A 17,451-nucleotide genomic window follows, 5' to 3' on the forward strand; every position below is an offset into this window, starting at 1 on the left:
CTCTCCCTTTTAAAGGTAGTGTCTTGTTTGGTGACAGCCTTGCTGACCTGGTGTCTACCGCTACTGCGGGTAAGTCATCTTTTCTTCCTTATGTTCCCGCACAACAGAAGAAGGCGCCCCATTATCAGATGCAGTTCTTTCGGCCTAAAAAATACAAAAAAGGAAGGGGCTCGTCCTTCCTCGCTTCAAAAGGTAGAGGAAGGGGAAAAAGGTCGCCTGCTGTGTCTGGCGCCCAGGACCAAAAGTCCTCCCCCGCCTCTGCCAACTCCACCGCATGACGCTGGGGCTCCCCTACGGGAGTCCGTGCCGGTGGGGGGCCGTCTCCGAATCTTCAGTCAGGTCTGGTTTCAATCGGGCCTAGATCCTTGGGTCTTAGACATAGTGTCCCAGGGGTACAAACTGGAATTTCAGGAAATGCCCCCCGGCCGCTTTTTCAAATCAGTCTTGCCAGTTTCTATTCCAGAAAGAGAAGTAGTAAATGATGCGATACAAAAGCTGTGTCAACAGAGGGTCATTGTCCCGGTTCCCCCGTCCCAACGGGGGGAAGGGTTCTATTCGAGCCTCTTTGTCGTGCCAAAGCCGGTCGGCTCGGTCAGACCAATCCTGAACCTAAAATCCCTCAATCCGTACTTCAAAACTTTCAAATTCAAGATGGAATCTCTTCGAGCTGTGGTTTCCAGCCTAGAAGGGGGGGATTTTATGGCGTCAGTCGACATAAAAGATGCCTACTTACACGTCCCGATATATCCTCCTCATCAGGCCTTCCTGAGATTTGCGGTGCAGGATTGTCATTACCAATTTCAGACGTTGCCGTTTGGGCTTTCTACGGCCCCGAGGGTCTTCACCAAGGTGATGGCGGAAATTATGGTACTCCTACGCAAGCGGGGTGTCACAATTATCCCGGACTTGGACGCTCTCCTTGTAAAGGCGAGATCAAAAGAGCAGTTGCTAAGAAATGTGGATCTCTCCCTGACGGTTCTGCAACATCATGGTTGGATTCTAAATTTGCCAAAGTCTCAGTTGATCCCGACAACTCGGCAGCCCTTCTTGGGCATGATCCTAGACACGGAACTACAGAGAGTGTTTCTTCCGGCAGAAAAAGCTTTGGAAATCCAGACCATGGTCAAGGAGATTCTGAAACCGGTAAGAGTGTCGATTCATCAATGCACTCGAGTGCTAGGGAAGATGGTTGCGGTTTACGAAGCCATTCCGTTTGGCAGGTTTCATGCCCAGGTGTTTCAGTGGGACCTGCTGAACAAATGGTCCGGGTCTCACCTGCACATGCACCGGAAAATAAGTCTATCTTCCAGGACCAGAATTTTTCTCCTGTGGTGGCTGCAAAGTTCTCACCTTCTAGAGGGACGCAGGTTCGGAATCCAGGATTGGGTCCTGCTGACCACAGATGCAAGTCTCCGAGGCTGGGGTGCAGTCACACAAGAAAGAAGTTTCCAGGGAAAATGGTCAAGCCAGGAATCTTGTCTCCACATAAATGTTCTGGAGTTAAGAGCCATTTACAACTGCCTTCTGTAGGCGAAAAACCTTCTTCAAGGTCTACCTGTCCTGATTCAGTCGGACAACATAACAGCGGTGGCGTACGTAAACCGCCAGGGCGGAACAAGGAGCAGAGCGGCAATGGCGGAGGCCACAAGAGTTCTCCGCTGGGCGGAACAGCACGTGAGCGCTCTGTCAGCAGTCTTTCTTCCGGGCGTGGACAACTGGGAAGCAGACTTCCTCAGCAGACACGATCTCCATCCTGGAGAGTGGGCCCTTCATCAAGAGGTATTTGCAGAAGTGACAAGGCGTTGGGGAATTCCTCAAATAGACATGATGGCGTCTCGCCTCAACATGAAGCTTCCGAGGTATTGTTCCAGGTCAAGGGACCCCCAAGCCAGTGCAGTGGACGCCCAGGTAACTCCGTGGGTGTTTCAGTCGGTGTATGTGTTCCCTTCACTTCCTCTCATTCCAAGAGTGTTGAGGATCATAAGACGAACAAGGGTTCAGGCCATACTCGTCGTTCCAGATTGGCCACAGAGGGCCTGTTATCTGGATCTTCAGGAATTGCTCATAGAAGATCCTTGGCCGCTTCCTCTCAGAGAGGACCTGTTACTGCAGGGGCCATGCGTATTTCCGGACTTACCACGGCTGCGTTTGACGGCGTGGAGGTTGAACGCCAAATCCTAGCTCGTAAAGGTATTCCCGGGGAAGTCATCCCCACTCTCCTTAAGGCTAGAAAGGAGGTCACGGCGAAGCATTATCACCGTATTTGGAGAAAATATGTGTCGTGGTGTGAAACCAAAACAGCTCCCGTGGGATCTTGAAGTGGTGTTACAGTTTCTTATGTCTCACTGGTTTGAACCTTTGCGTAAGGTTGAGTTAAAGTTTCTCACTTGGAAAGTGGTTATGCTTTTGGCCTTGGTGTCTGCCAGACGAGTGTCAGAATTGGCGGCTTTGTCTCACAAGAGCCCATATTTGATTTTTCATGTGGATAGAGTGGAATTGAGGACTCGTCAACTATTTCTGCCGAAGGTGGTTTCTTCGTTTCACATAAATCAACCTATTGTGGTACCTGTGGCTATGGATGCTGCGGCAGTGCCAAAATCTCTAGGAAAACGGAGGCTCTGTTTGTCCTGTATGCTTCCAACAAGATTGGAAATCCTGCTTCCAAGCAGACTATTGCACGCTGGATTTGTAATACGATTCAGCACGCTCATTCTTCGGCTGGGTTGCCGTTGCCAAAGTCAGTAAAGGCCCATTCTACCAGGAAGGTGGGCTCATCTTGGGGGCGGCTCCCCGAGGGGTCTCAGCACTTCAACTTTGCCGAGCTGCTACGTGGTCGGGTTCAAACACTTTTGCTAAGTTCTACAAGTTTGATACCCTGGCTGAGGAGGACCTCATGTTTGCTCAATCGGTGCTGCAGAGTCGTCCGCACTCTCCCGCCCGGTCTGGAGCTTTGGTATAGACCCCATGGTCCTTTTGGAGTCCCCAGCATCCTCTAGGACGTAAGAGAAAATAGGATTTTAATACCTACCGGTAAATCCTTTTCTCCTAGTCCGTAGATCCAGAAGGGATTTACCGGTAGGTATTAAAATCCTATTTTCTGCATTGTACAATGTGACTATGTGTGTGTGCATATAGCTGCTGTGTGACCTCCATTTCGTGTATCTCACTCAGATTGCTATCCCTATATTCTATAACCTGAGGGGGCTAAGTGCGTCAGGTTTATCATTTAATATAGGTAGTTCACAGGTTATACTCAGTGCGTATTTTTCTCTGATTTCTAGTCACCATATACCTCTTGAATTCCCTGTTTGTGCTGATACACTGCACAGGGGGTTCTTGTCAGGTATTGTGCTGCTGATATTGTACTGTGTTGCCTTGTATTGAGCTTTCAGATATGTCAGCTAACATATATATTGGTAGATGCTCAATTAGCTTAGTGATATCATTCAGGTGCTCAAAAGGGAGGGGTATTTCTGAGCAAGAAAAAAGGCAAATGGTTTCCCCCAGCACCCTGAATGATAACCGTAACCAGATATAAATCCCACATGATAATAGAATTCAGAGATCTTCGTTACACATATTTGCGCAAAAAATGTGTGAATAAGCCCCAAAGCCGCATCAAGGCGTCTCTGTATATTTGGGGTCCCTAGCGCTATATCTAGGTGCAGGGTGTGGCACCCCAAAACACCAGCATAAGCCAGAAAGCCCAGCGTAGCATACCAGTGAAAAAACTATAGTGTTAATAAATTAGTATTTAGGAAGCCGAAGCTATAGAGAAAGTGATACAAAAATGAAATGCAATTAAAATAGAGAAATAGTGTTAAGAAATTAATAAGTGAAAAGTGTTAATAGAATGTAAAGGTATGCCACACTAAAGCCATCCATCTCAGCCAGTCCAGAGGCACCGCACCTCACACCTCCATTACCCCAATCTGGGTCTAAGATTAACCAGCAAGGAGCCACATGATAATGGCTCCTTACTACAATATGTCTAAGCTAAGAGCTACCTACCATTGGAGCAACCCCATAATGCTCCATGTGGCATGTCAGGGCCTGCACCTCCTCCTAATGCAGGAACCTCTCTGCCTCTCACAACAAACATATATATTGGTAGATGCTCAATTAGCTTAGTGATATTATTCAGGTGCTCAAAAGGGAGGGGTATTTCTGAGCAAGAAAAAAGGCAGTTGGTTTCCCCCAGCACCCTGAATGATAACCGTAACCAGATATAAATCCCACATGATAATAGAATTCAGAGATCTTCGTTACACATATTTGCGCAAATGTTTGAATAAGCCCCGAAGCCACATCAAGGCGTCTCTGTATATTTGGGGTCCCTAGCGCTATATCTAGGTGCAGGGTGTGGCACCCCAAAACACCAGCATAAGCCAGAAAGCCCAGTGTAGCATACCAGTGAAAAAACTATAGTGTTAATAAATTAGTATTTAGGAAGCCGAAGCTATAGAGAAAGTGATACAAAAATGAAATGCAATTAAAATAGAGAAATAGTGTTAAGAAATTAATAAGTGAAAAGTGTTAATAGAATGTAAAGGTATGCCACACTAAAGCCATCCAGCTCAGCCAGTCCAGAGGCACCGCACCTCACACCTCCATTACCCCAATCTGGGTCTAAGATTAACCAGCAAGGAGCCACATGATAATGGCTCCTTACTACAATATGTCTAAGCTAAGAGCTACCTACCATTGGAGCAACCCCATAATGCTCCATGTGGCATGTCAGGGCCTGCACCTCCTCCTAATGCAGGAACCTCTCTGCCTCTCACAACAAACATATATATTGGTAGATGCTCAATTAGCTTAGTGATATCATTCAGGTGCTCAAAAGGGAGGGGTATTTCTGAGCAAGAAAAAAGGCAATTGGTTTCCCCCAGCACCCTGAATGATAACCGTAACCAGATATAAATTCCACATGATAATAGAATTCAGAGATCTTCGTTACACATATTTGCGCAAATTTGTGAATAAGCCCCAAAGCCGCATCAAGGCGTCTCTGTATATTTGGGGTCCCTAGCGCTATATCTAGGTGCAGGGTGTGGCACCCCAAAACACCAGCATAAGCCAGAAAGCCCAGCGTAGCATACCAGTGAAAAAACTATAGTGTTAATAAATTAGTATTTAGGAAGCCGAAGCTATAGAGAAAGTGATACAAAAATGAAATGCAATTAAAATAGAGAAATAGTGTTAAGAAATTAATAAGTGAAAAGTGTTAATAGAATGTAAAGGTATGCCACACTAAAGCCATCCATCTCAGCCAGTCCAGAGGCACCGCACCTCACACCTCCATTACCCCAATCTGGGTCTAAGATTAACCAGCAAGGAGCCACATGATAATGGCTCCTTACTACAATATGTCTAAGCTAAGAGCTACCTACCATTGGAGCAACCCCATAATGCTCCATGTGGCATGTCAGGGCCTGCACCTCCTCCTAATGCAGGAACCTCTCTGCCTCTCACAACAAACATATATATTGGTAGATGCTCAATTAGCTTAGTGATATCATTCAGGTGCTCAAAAGGGAGGGGTATTTCTGAGCAAGAAAAAAGGCAATTGGTTTCCCCCAGCACCCTGAATGATAACCGTAACCAGATATAAATCCCACATGATAATAGATACATGATAATAGATATGTCAGCTACAAAGGACAATGGTGCTGGAGCTGATCCCACATTGCGTGGTGGTGACGCTGCAGACACATTTGAGGAAAACATAGCAGCTGAGGGTTCAGGTTCTGGGGGATCCTTACCCCCAAGTGGGACTGTAGCAATGGGGGTTCAAAATGACCCACCTTGGGCTACCTTCTCTACGCTATTGAATACACTAGTAACTAGACTAACGCCCCCTATGGGAACTCCTGTGCCGGTACAACCACTTATGGTCACCGTGGTTAACCCGCCATGGGCAGATCAACTGTCCGCTCAGTTACAGCAATTGAACCAATCACTGACTACTCAGAAGTCTAACCCTCGCCCGCCTAAGACCAAGGGGTCCTCTAAGCGGGCCATTACTTCCTCACAATCCACCAACGTCCCAGACTCCTCGTCTGATGAGGATGGCGTTTATACTGACCCCACAGATTCTGATCCCGACGCTTCTGATGGGGAATCTGTTTCACAGGTGGACGTTCCTGACTTGTTGGAGGCTATCAGGACCATTCTTCAAATTACTGATGACCCGGACCCTGATACTGCCCCTAAGAAACCGGACAGGTTTAAACGTTAGAAAGTGGTTAAACAAGTTTTACCTCATTCTGACCATTTAGTTGACTTACGTCAGGAGTCATGGGAAAATCCAGGAAAGAAATTCACGCTTCACAAGAAGATGCTGGCTCGCTACCCCCTCGCCGCGGAGCTAAGTAAAAATTAGGAAACAGCCCATGCCAGTGGATTCGCAGGTGGCGCGGCTGGTGGTATCCTCAGCTCTGCCGGTAACTACCGTCACTTCTCTGAAAGAACCGACGGATAAGCGTGTGGAGGGTTGTTTAAAGACAATTTACAACCTAACTGGTGCTGCGCATATGCCCACCATTGCAGCGACATGGGCTGCAGAGGCTGTTGAAGCGTGGACTCAGGAGCTGGAGGCGGAGTTGCCTTCCAACGCTTCTGATCATGCTAGACAATGTCTGTCTTATATTGTCACAGCTTCTCATTACATTAAGGAGGCGGCTTCTGATGCCGGTATTCTGGCAGCCAAGGCTTCTACTACGTCCATTTGGGCTCGCCGGATTCTCTGGTTACGGTCCTGCTCTGTGGATCTGGACTCTAAGAAAACCCTGGAGGTACTCCCTTTTAAGGGAGACATTCTTTTCGGAGAAGACCTCAACAAGATAGTGGCTGACTTAGCCTCTGCTAAAACAGCATGTCTACCTAGTGCCGAAGGCTAAAAGTACTCCATTTCGCTCCTTTCGTCCTTCAGGGAAAGCAAAAGGTCAGGCATACCGGAAACAGGTTCGCACTTCCAAACCCAGTAAGGCCATACCCAAAAGGGCCTGGGCTGCCCGTCAGCCTGCTTCCAAAACTGAAAAGCCTGCCGCATGACGGGGCGGGCCTTCCTCTGGGGGATCCCAGGGTGGGGGGCCGACTTCTAGGGTATACCCAGGAATGGTTGAGGTCCACTTCCGATGCCTGGGTACGGGAAGTCGTCACTCGAGGTTACGCCGTATCCTTCAAGAATCGTCCCCCTCATCGATTTTGCCAGACAGATGTCCCTTCGTATCAGGTGAAGGCAAAAACTCTTCATTCAGTGGTACAGTCCCTCCTGTACACAGGAGTGGTAGTGCAGGTTCTGGCTCAGAGAGGCAAGGGGTACTATTCACCGCTGTTCCTAGTCCCGAAACCGAATAGGTCCTCCCGGCCCATTCTCAACCTCAAGTCCTTGAACAAATTTGTGAGGATCTCCAAGTCTCGTATGGAAACTCTTCGCTCTATTGTTTTGGCCTTGGAACCTGGGGATTATATGGTCTCCCTGGACATACAGGATGCTTACCTGCATATTCCCATTGCAGTGTCGTATCAGCAGTACCTGAGGTTTGCGGTTGGCAACTTCCATTACCAATTTTGGGCGTTACATTTTGGTTTGACCACTGCTCCGCGAGTCTTCACCAAGGTCATGGCGGTAATGACGGCTGTACTCCGCCATCAAGGGTCAGGATTCTACCGTACCTGGACGACTTGTTGGTCCTGGCAAATTCCCCAGAAATTCTCCTACGCCATCTGGATCTGACTGTCCAGTTTCTGCAAGGCCACGGGTGGCTCATCAACTGGAAGAAATCTTCCCTGGTCCCTGCTCAGAGCATGGTGCACCTGGGGGCGTAGTTGGACACTCACAACCAGCAGTTGTTCTTGTCTTAGGAGAAAGTCCTGAAGCTTCAGAACAGGATTCGATGCTTCCTATCTCGTCCGCAAGTGTCGATACATACGGCAATGCAAGTGCTAGGTCTCCTGGTGTCGGCTTTCGACATGGTGGAGTACGCTCAATTCCATTCCCGCCCTCTGCAGAAGCTGATTCTTGCCTAGTGGGATGGCCTACCTCACCGGATCAGGTCTCAAATGATCTCCTTGTCTCCTGAGGTCCGTCTGTCACTGAGCTGGTGGCTTCAGGACCAACGATTGAGCAGGGGTCGTCCCTTCTGGATCTCCAACTGGGTCCTTCTGACGATGGATGCCAGTCTGAGAGGTTGGGGCGCGGTGTTGGAGCAACACTCCCTTCAGGGTCGGTGGACCAAGGAGGAGTCTCTCCTCCCGATAAACATTCTGGAATTGCGGGCGGTGTTCAACTCATTGAACTTGGCCCAGCATTTAATACAGAGCAGACCTGTTCAAGTACAGTCGGACTGCGCCACCACAGTGGCGTACATCAATCATCAAGGCGGCACTCGAAGCCGCATGGCAATGAGGGAAGTATCAAGGATTCTTCAGTGGGCGGAACGCCATCTGCCAGCCATATCGGCAGTATTCATCCCGGGGGTCCTAAATGGGAAGCGGACTTTCTCAGTCGTCAGAACATACATGCCGGAGAGTGGAGCCTCCATCCAGAAGTGTTTCAACTCCTCGTGGACAGGTGGGGCCTTCCAGATGTGGACCTGATGGCGTCTCGACACAATCACAAGGTTCCGGTCTTCGGAGCAAGGATAAGGGATACTCTAGCAGGGTTCGTGGACGCACTGGCAATTCCATGGAACTTTCAGCTGCCATACGTGTTCCCTCCGGTGTCACTCCTGCCCAGGGTAATAAGGAAGTTGAATGAAGAAGGAGGAATCGAACGCTCCCGCGTGGCCCAGACGGCATTGATTCTCAGACCTTCAGGGTCTCTCAATAGAGCGTACCCTTCTACTTCCACAGCACCCAGATCTTGTTCAGGGCCCCTGTGTATATCAGGATTTAGCCCGGTTGCCTTTGACGGTGTGGCTCTTGAAGCTTCCGTCTTGAGGGCCAAAGGTTTTTCTGAGGCGGTCATTCAAACTATGTTGAAGGCCCGGAAACCGTCTTCTGTTTGGATTTACCATAGGGTCTGGAATTCTTACTTTGCTTAGTGCGCATCTAACAATCATGACGCTTACAAGTTTAATACGGCCAAACTTTTGGCCTTTCTACAACAGGGCCTGGACTTAAGCCTTCGTCTGGCCTCCATCAAGGTTCATATTTCTGCCTTGTCGGTTTGGTTCCAGAGAAAAATTGCGACTTTACCTGATGTTCATACGTTCACTCAGGGTGTGTTGCGGATTCAGCCTCCTTATGTCCCGCCTGTGGCTCCTTGGGACTTGTCGGTGGTTCTAGAGGCGTTGCAAGAGTCTCCGTTTGAGCCCCTTCATTCTGCAGACCTTAAGTGGCTTTCTCTTAAGGTTTTGTTTCTGCTGGCTATTGTCTCTGCTAAACGGGTGTCGGATTTGGGTGCCTTATCCTGTAGGTCACCATATCTGATTTTTTACCGTGATCGGGCGGTTCTTAGAACACGTCCCGGGTATTTACCTAAGGTGGTGTCTTCTTTCCACCTTAATCAGGAGATTGTGGTTCTGGCCTTTGCCTCTCCTGAATTGTCTTCCAAAGAGCGGTCTTTGGATGTGGTACGGGCTCTCCGTATCTACGTGAAGAGAACTGCCTCTCTCTCTTTGTTCTGTTTGGTTTTCACAAACGTGGCTGGCCTGCTCACAAGCAGACCCTAGCCAGATGGATTAGAATGGTGATTGCACATGGTTATGTACAGACTGGCCTTCCAGCTCCTGCTACCATAAAGGCCCATTCTACTTGGTCGGTTGGACCTTCTTGGGCGGCCCGCCATGGTACGACCCTTGAACAATTGTGCAAGGCGGCTACGTGGTCCTCAGTGAACACGTTCATAAGGTTTTATGCCTTCGATACTTCCGCCTCCCAGGATGCTTCCTTTGGACACCGGGTTCTTGTGCCCACTACAGTGCGTCCCCTCCCATAAGGAACTGCTTTAGGACATCCCCAATGTCATTCCCTGTGGAGCCCAGTGTACCCCGCAGCAGAAAACAAGATTTATGGTAAGAACTTACTGTTGTTAAATCTTTCTGCGAGGTACACTGGGCTCCACAGGGCGCCCACCCTGACATACTTAGCTGCTTTGGGTTGGTATGGCATTAGCCGCTGACACTTTCTCCTGTCGTGAGTGTGTGGTGTATGTGGCTACTGACAGTTGTCATCTCTTTTGTCTGCTACTGCATGGAGCCCAGTGTACCTCGCAGAAAGAGATTTAACAACGGTAAGTTCTTACCATAAATCTCGTTTTATAACTCAAACAGTGGGTGGCAGGACATTTAGAACACACATGGGTATATTCAATTACAGCCGAAACTGCCGTCTTGTCGGAAAGATGGCAGTTTTCAACTTTTTTAGGTCGGAAGGGGTTACGACCTATTCAATATACCCCATTTCTTTCCGACAAGTCGGGCATTTCGACTTGTCGGAAAGCACGTGGATAGGCGGAATAGCCGCCGATCTGCGTGCTTCTGTCGGATACGGGACCAAATTCAACAGCTTTTGGCCCCGTTTTTGACGATCTCAATCCGACTTTAAAAAAAGTCGAATTGAGGAGATGAGACGGGGGGCGAGCTATAGAGGCAGCAGGGCACAGAACCTTTATAGCAGGGCGTACACCTGGCCAGGCTCCTCACTCCCGCAGCGCTCCCCGGCCGGCACTGGGCGTCCCTCCGGCTGGCACTGGCAGCAGCAGCGGGACGGGATACCGGTAACAGCTAAATCCGACAGTCGGATTTGGCCGTTCATTGAATAGGTCCTGTCGGATCCATTCCGACAATTGTATGTTGGAATGGATCCGACTTTAATTGAATATACCCCACAGAGAAGGTAACTGTTTCAGTAGTTTGGTATGGATTAGAATACCCATATGCAGGCAATACAGGTACTGACATTGAGAATATTCAAAATAACAAACTACCTCTCTATGTACATAGGATCTCAGATCTATGGTGATATAGGTACAGACAAATGTTATCCATTCTGAAGTGGAAAATTAAATTATTCCTCTTTTGGAATTGACAAAATGTTAATTGTTCCACTTCAAAAGCATCAATTGTAATCAGAGATGGACACAAGTCCGCTAAAGGACAGATCTGCCATCTGTTGCACTGCACATGCTCTATAGCTGAGCGTAAGCATTGCCAGCGTTTCTGAATACTGTGCATCACAATTGCATCGTCACTTGTAGCTAAATGGGCGTAACTGGGGTGGCAACAGGGTAATTGAATGTAGGATAGTACTAGAGCATTAGTACAAAACACAATGGCAGGCCATAGCATAAGTACCAGATGAAGGTTGCTATAATATTCCTTTAATCGGAGACACATATGAATTAAACAGGATATGTGTCTGGCTGATTTCATGTCTGCATTTCACTTGGTTTTATTGAGCGATAGAACCTAGCACTTCATATGTATTCCTGATTAAGCAACCTAACATTAATATAACACCACAGACTGAGTAGGACAAATAACAGGGGCAAGTGTAGGCAACTAGCTGAAACTAAGCGTGAACAGTAGTGAGTCGCAGCTGGGAATTGCTTCAGTACTCTGGGGCAGATTTATTAAGCCTGGTGAAGTGATAAAGTGGAAGGTGATAACACACCAGCCAGTCAACTCCTAACTGTCATTTTTCAAACCCAGCCTGTGACATGGTAGTTAGGAGCTGATTGGCTGGTACTTTATCACCATGCAATTTATCAGTTCACCAGGCTTAATAAATCTGCCCCTCTGTATCCTATCCCAACATATGAGTGAGCAAACTAGTCTCAAAAGGGAGAAGGGAGTAGAGCACTGGTGACATGGACTGTTCTTGAGAAGAACAAGAATGAGGAGGGCCCTGCCTATATGAGCTTATATATAAATGGCATTGGGTGAACAGTTGGAGAGCAAACTGGGAACAATACATGGTGGACCATTAGCGGAGACTTACAGTCGAAAATACGCAGTCTGTTCCATGCACGCAGTAAGAGTGTAATTGCAGCTTACTTGTGTCCAACTCAACTTGCTCCATAATATGACAATGTTTTGTTTTTTATAGTCACGAGAAGCATACTGTATAAACATTCATAAAAGTTTTCATAAAACACCTTATCCGATGCACCCAAAGTCCCATTCTGTATAGTTCACAGGGTATTTTGTAGTCAAGCAAAGAAACATCACATGTCCTGCTTACTTGATGTTGCTATTTGTTGTCTACATACAACAGGTGGACCCTTGGAGCAAGGGGACATAGAGGAGCTATGTAATGGGCGCTTAGCATTAACCTGTCCATGGCATGATTTTGAGTTCTGCTTGGATGATGGCTCCTCTTCTTCTGGATTACAGGTCAGATATATGTGCACCATGGAGTGATTAATAGTAACTATAATATTTATTTTCATGTTATTTATATTATATACTAGCGGAAGTACCCGGCGTTGCCTGGGTTTAAATCATCAAATTAGTAAGTTATTAATGAGTTGGGTGTAACTGCCAACATTTTTTTTTAAATAATTGGCAGCATAGTAGCTCTTCCAACACACCCATGAGATGGCTGCTCAGTGTATTTTTTATTTTTTTGGGGGGTGTTGATGCCAGTAGCCTTGATCCCCAACTTTATGTTCAGTTTTATAATAACGTTTACTTTTCAAAATAGGTTTAAAGATGTTGCTATTCCAAGGCTTTTGGGTGCACAATATATTTATCTTCCCAACGCCATTTCTGCCAGTATTTAATTAATTGATTTATGGTTATTTTAGTCAGTTATAACAGTTCATTAAAGTTTTCATCCAAATCCATCCAGTGGAAGAACCACAACACGCTCCCTGTGTCAAAGTTCCGTCTGGCTTACACCAACGGGAGGTCCAACCAGGACCTCAGCCCTTTAGTATGTCTTCTTGGATCCTATGTTATCACTTTGTAAAGACCAAATCCATCCAGTGGAAGGCCCAAAACAGGCTCACGGGCTCAAAGTTCTGTCCAACGTACACCAACGGGAGGTCCATAACCCCCTAAAAGCCGGCCAGGATCCAATTGGACCACCTCGTGTTGGTTTCATCCCAATCGGTTTCATCCCAATCGGTGTAGGGAGTCCGAATGCATACCTGGGCAGACAAACAAACAGACCAATGAATTTTATATGTAAGATGAGCTTTCTGGATTTTTTTTTTGTGCCTCTCTCACTAAGGCAGTACTGTTATTTGGAACACTTCCGGTTTACCTCAGATATCCCAAATATTAAATAAATAAATTACTACTGTTCTTTTATGACCATGAATACATTTTAAACAAGAGTATCCATTACAAGACATTGTCTATCAAAGTTAACAATAGAAAGCAAGAAATGTATATATTACAGAGCTAATTACTTGGACCCCAGCCTTGTATGGTGCAGCACGGCTAAGTCTGGAGGCAGGGGAACGTCTCCGTCCTCTGCCACAGCAAAACCCATATCCATCGATCAGCTTCTAGCTATTATTTTATAGAGTGCACTATATCAATTATTGTTAGAAGCTGGTAGATTGCTGTGGGTAGTTTACCCACTTGTTCTCTTCTGAAGGTTTGATAAATTGACCCCATCTTCTTCCAAGAGGGCATGGAGAGCCCAGACTTGGCCACACCTACTATATGTTTGCCAAATGTCTCGGCAACCCTACTTGTCCGTCTCCTTATCACTGTGGCGGTTGTTGCTCATAGCAACCAATTGGATTATAGCTACCATTTTACAGAATTAACTAGATAAATGATAGCTAGAATCTAATTCTGATCTAGAACACCTCCACTAATCTCCCTCTAGGTGTCACGCAGATGCACAGCACGGTAATGTCAGTGAACTTGAATGACATCTACAGTATCCTCCTAAAACTGGGAAGGGAGAGAGTACTGCTCTGTAAAATCAATAGCACAATGCAGCTTTTCTGGGAGCAGAAACTTTGGCAGTTGCGTATTGAGTAGGAGGCCAGATATTCGGTCTGGGACCTGCATATACTTTAAGCAGAAGTGTTTGTTTTTGTTTCCATTGGATAAGCTACAAAACTGCTCTGTGGGTCACTACATTTCCCTAGGTGATACAGAGCATTGCTTCTTGTCTTAAGTCTTCAGGGACAACTAATCATTTTTTTATTATTATTTATTAACATTTATTGTTATAGCTCCTACATAGTCTGCAGTGCTTTACAATTAGGAACAAACACAGCAACAAAATATAACAAACAGACAGACGTAAGTGTGCCCTGCTCCCAGACTTACAATCGACAGGAAAATAGGAGTTTGATCCATATACGATTAAGTGCCATAGATTTCATACTGATCCAGCCAGATTGCAACTTGAACACGTACTTGGTGAAGCTATAGGATCCTGTCACACAGTAGTGATGGTTCAGGGGGGAGGGGGTTCTTTAAGCACTGAAGGGGAATTCATGTAAGTTTTATAGGAACTGTTTAGAAAGGAGGTTGTAGGGTTACGTATTTTAGGGTGGTCAATGCAGGAATCCTACATCAAAGGTGAGGGGTTTTTATTTTTGTGTTTTTTCTTCATTTTAAATATCGTCGTCGTCATTATCATCATTTATTTCTAAGGAAACACAAGTTCTGCAGTCAAAAGACAACAATTGGATATCTACCACTGCGCACACAGGAGCTACAAACGATAAACTGTGTGAGTACGTTCACCTAACGTACCGTAGCTTATTCAAAACAAAAGGGTACACAATCTATTACACTTGTGCTCACTACTTCTTCACATTCATTAACCATATGAATAAAGTCTCTGTTTCTTTGGATACTTAAATATGCTGGACTTGTATTCCCCACCGGATTACTCAAGATGTTTTCAGTTGTTCCAGATGAAGCTTCCTCTGACCCATATGTCAAAAAATAGAAAAACAGAACAGCAATATAGTGTATGTTTTTTTACACCCAAAGTCTTGTAAGCAAAAAGAGGTGTTCCCGAAGGTTTTCCTCCACCGTAGATTTTATAGATTATCGTACCGTACTCACACCCAAGTGTAGTAAGAATCACTCATAAAGGTTTCTTTATATTCCACCACCTTCCGTTGTCTCAATATCTCCCTCTATCTCCAAGATGAATCAAACATAAATTTCGGAAGGTGGTGGAATATAAAGAAACCTTTATGAGTGATTCTTACTACACTTTGGTGTGAGTACGGTACGATAATCTATAAATTCTACGGTGGAGGAAAACCTTCGGGAACACCTCATTTTGCTTACAAGACTTTGGGTGTAAAAAAACATACTACACTATATTGCTGTTCTGTTTTTCTGTTTTTTGACATATGGGTCAGATGTAGCTTCATCTGGAACAAATGGAAACATCTTGAGTAATCCGGAGGGGAATACAAGTCCGGCATATTTAAGTATCCAAAGAAACAGATACTTTATTCATATAGTTAATGAATGTGAAGAAGTAGTGAGCGCAAGCGTAATAGATTGTGTACAAGTTCTGCAGTGTCAGACAATCAGCATACAAACCATATGAATACAAATTTAAACATTATAACACATCAGCACAAATACAAGTATAATTCATATAATTACAATTACGAGTTGTGAATAAAACATAGAAGCATGATCCTTACACATGTAAGATTCTAAAACAGAGAATTGGTGATGTTGCTCATAGCAACCATTCAGATGCTGTCTATCATTTCTATATTGCCTTTTAGAAAATGATAGCATCTGATTGGTTGCTAAGGGCAACCTCACCAATTCTCTGTTTTCAGAATCCTTAATCATCAATCATTAATAGGAGCCTGAAGATAAAATGGAAATTGCCAATCTACTAGCTATAGCCTTTCACAATGGTCATTATGTATTATTCACTTCTCAGTTCTCGCAGAAACACATGTGCAATAAGTACAACTTGTGGCTCTCTAAGAATCAGTCTCTCGTTAATACACCTGTACTCCAGGTAGACATGAAAAAGGTGCACTCTTTAGTATGACAAAGTCTGGAGGGAAAAACAAATATCTAGAAATATAAAGTAAAATATAATAAAAAAGAATAATTTAAGAAGGCGTGTACAGTTACATAAATTGAATTTGGGGAAGGTGGAAAATTCTATAATTTTTCTTGATTCAATAGAAAAAACAAATCTTTGGCGATATTTATTAGTTGGTAAAGAAATGCTTACAGTTTAGTTTTTTTTCTGTTTTTGTAACCTGTTAATTTCTAGTTCCAGTAGCTCAACTATGCAACTCAGAGTTAGAAGACCGATTTTACAGCATCCTAATAATATGAAAAATAAAACCTTTTTTTTTTGTAACTGTTTGGTCCAAAACTAGAAAACCTAATTATGTCCTTTCTATTTAATGCGGCCATCTAGACAAATACATATTTAGCATTTTGACCACTTGCCTGGCATGTTTTCATCTTATGATTCCACACCAGCTAATGCATTATAACAATGTGACCAGTCCAATACACAGTGTGTGCAGCTGCAGGAAGGGAAACTTCCTGCAGCTGCTGCCCTCAGGGCACAATTCTGGTCCCTCTGCCTCTCTGCACCCTCCCCCAATGTTTGCCATGCTACTGATCACCTCACCCGATCAGTCAACACAGCAGGACCCCCCCACCCGACGGCTGCAGATATTAGCAGCTGCTGGGGAAGTGTAAATTAACACCACCCCCTGGTGTTTACCTTGTGTCTGCCGCTAGTAAAATGAAAGTCGCGATGTTCCAGTGGTGATGATCCGATTTTCCGATGTGCAAACATAAAAATATTTTTTTCTTTTCTTTGTTTGTGGGTTTTGTTTTTTTTTAAGAAAATCATTTTGTATAAGTTTAAATACATGTTCTTCACCTAATTCACTTATAACAAAAACCTGACATTTTCTGAGCAGTTTTTGGAAAATAAATTCATCAGTTAAGTGGTTAAAGACCTCAGTGTTTTATTTAGTAATAATTTACATAAAAAATATACGTACCATTGCAGTTGTGTAATGCTAACTTTGACTGACGTATGCTAGTGGTATATGCTAGGTATGTCTGGCTCTGTGTTTAGACTGATTGTTCTAATAAAGAAATTTCACCCTCTAGAACCAGGTATACGACGTGAAGCTTTGCGAGGGGAAAGTTTATATCATGGCTCAGAATGCCCTGTCTCTTACTCCTTGGAAGGAAACTCAATGTAAACTCTCAGGTAAGAGGTGTGGCATGTTTAACCAGTTTGTTACTAACATTCACTAAATGTAAGTTTTTCCTGATTTGTGGACTGGGCCAGAAGGGCCGATGGGCTGGTGGTCCGGTCCGGTCCACAGAAAGCCGGGAACGCTGCGCACAGCGCAGCTCCTGGCTCTCTGTTTTGTCTGCTGCCACCACCGTAGTGCCCCGTTGCTAAGCAATATGGGGCCGTGCTGCAAGTCCACGCCCCCTGACTCGCAGCACGCCCCCATTTGCAATGTCTCCACCACCCGTTGCTAAGCAATATGGGGGC

The 17,451-nt window shown here is 45.3% G+C and overlaps 1 protein-coding gene across 2 annotated transcripts in view; it reads left to right on the plus strand.

Moving 5' to 3' along the window:
* The window catches only part of LOC134931848 (uncharacterized protein HI_0077-like), an 87,875-nt gene that overhangs the window by 44,843 nt on the left and 25,581 nt on the right, over positions 1-17,451 (plus strand). For both annotated transcript variants that reach the window (XM_063925619.1, XM_063925620.1), the window contains exons 3-4: positions 12,226-12,344; positions 17,055-17,157. In XM_063925619.1, coding sequence (XP_063781689.1) covers positions 12,226-12,344; positions 17,055-17,157 — 222 coding nt within the window. The remainder of the gene's footprint in view (positions 1-12,225; positions 12,345-17,054; positions 17,158-17,451) is intronic.

This window comes from Pseudophryne corroboree, chromosome 6 (genome assembly GCF_028390025.1).
Source record: "Pseudophryne corroboree isolate aPseCor3 chromosome 6, aPseCor3.hap2, whole genome shotgun sequence".
NCBI lineage: Eukaryota > Metazoa > Chordata > Amphibia > Anura > Myobatrachidae > Pseudophryne > Pseudophryne corroboree.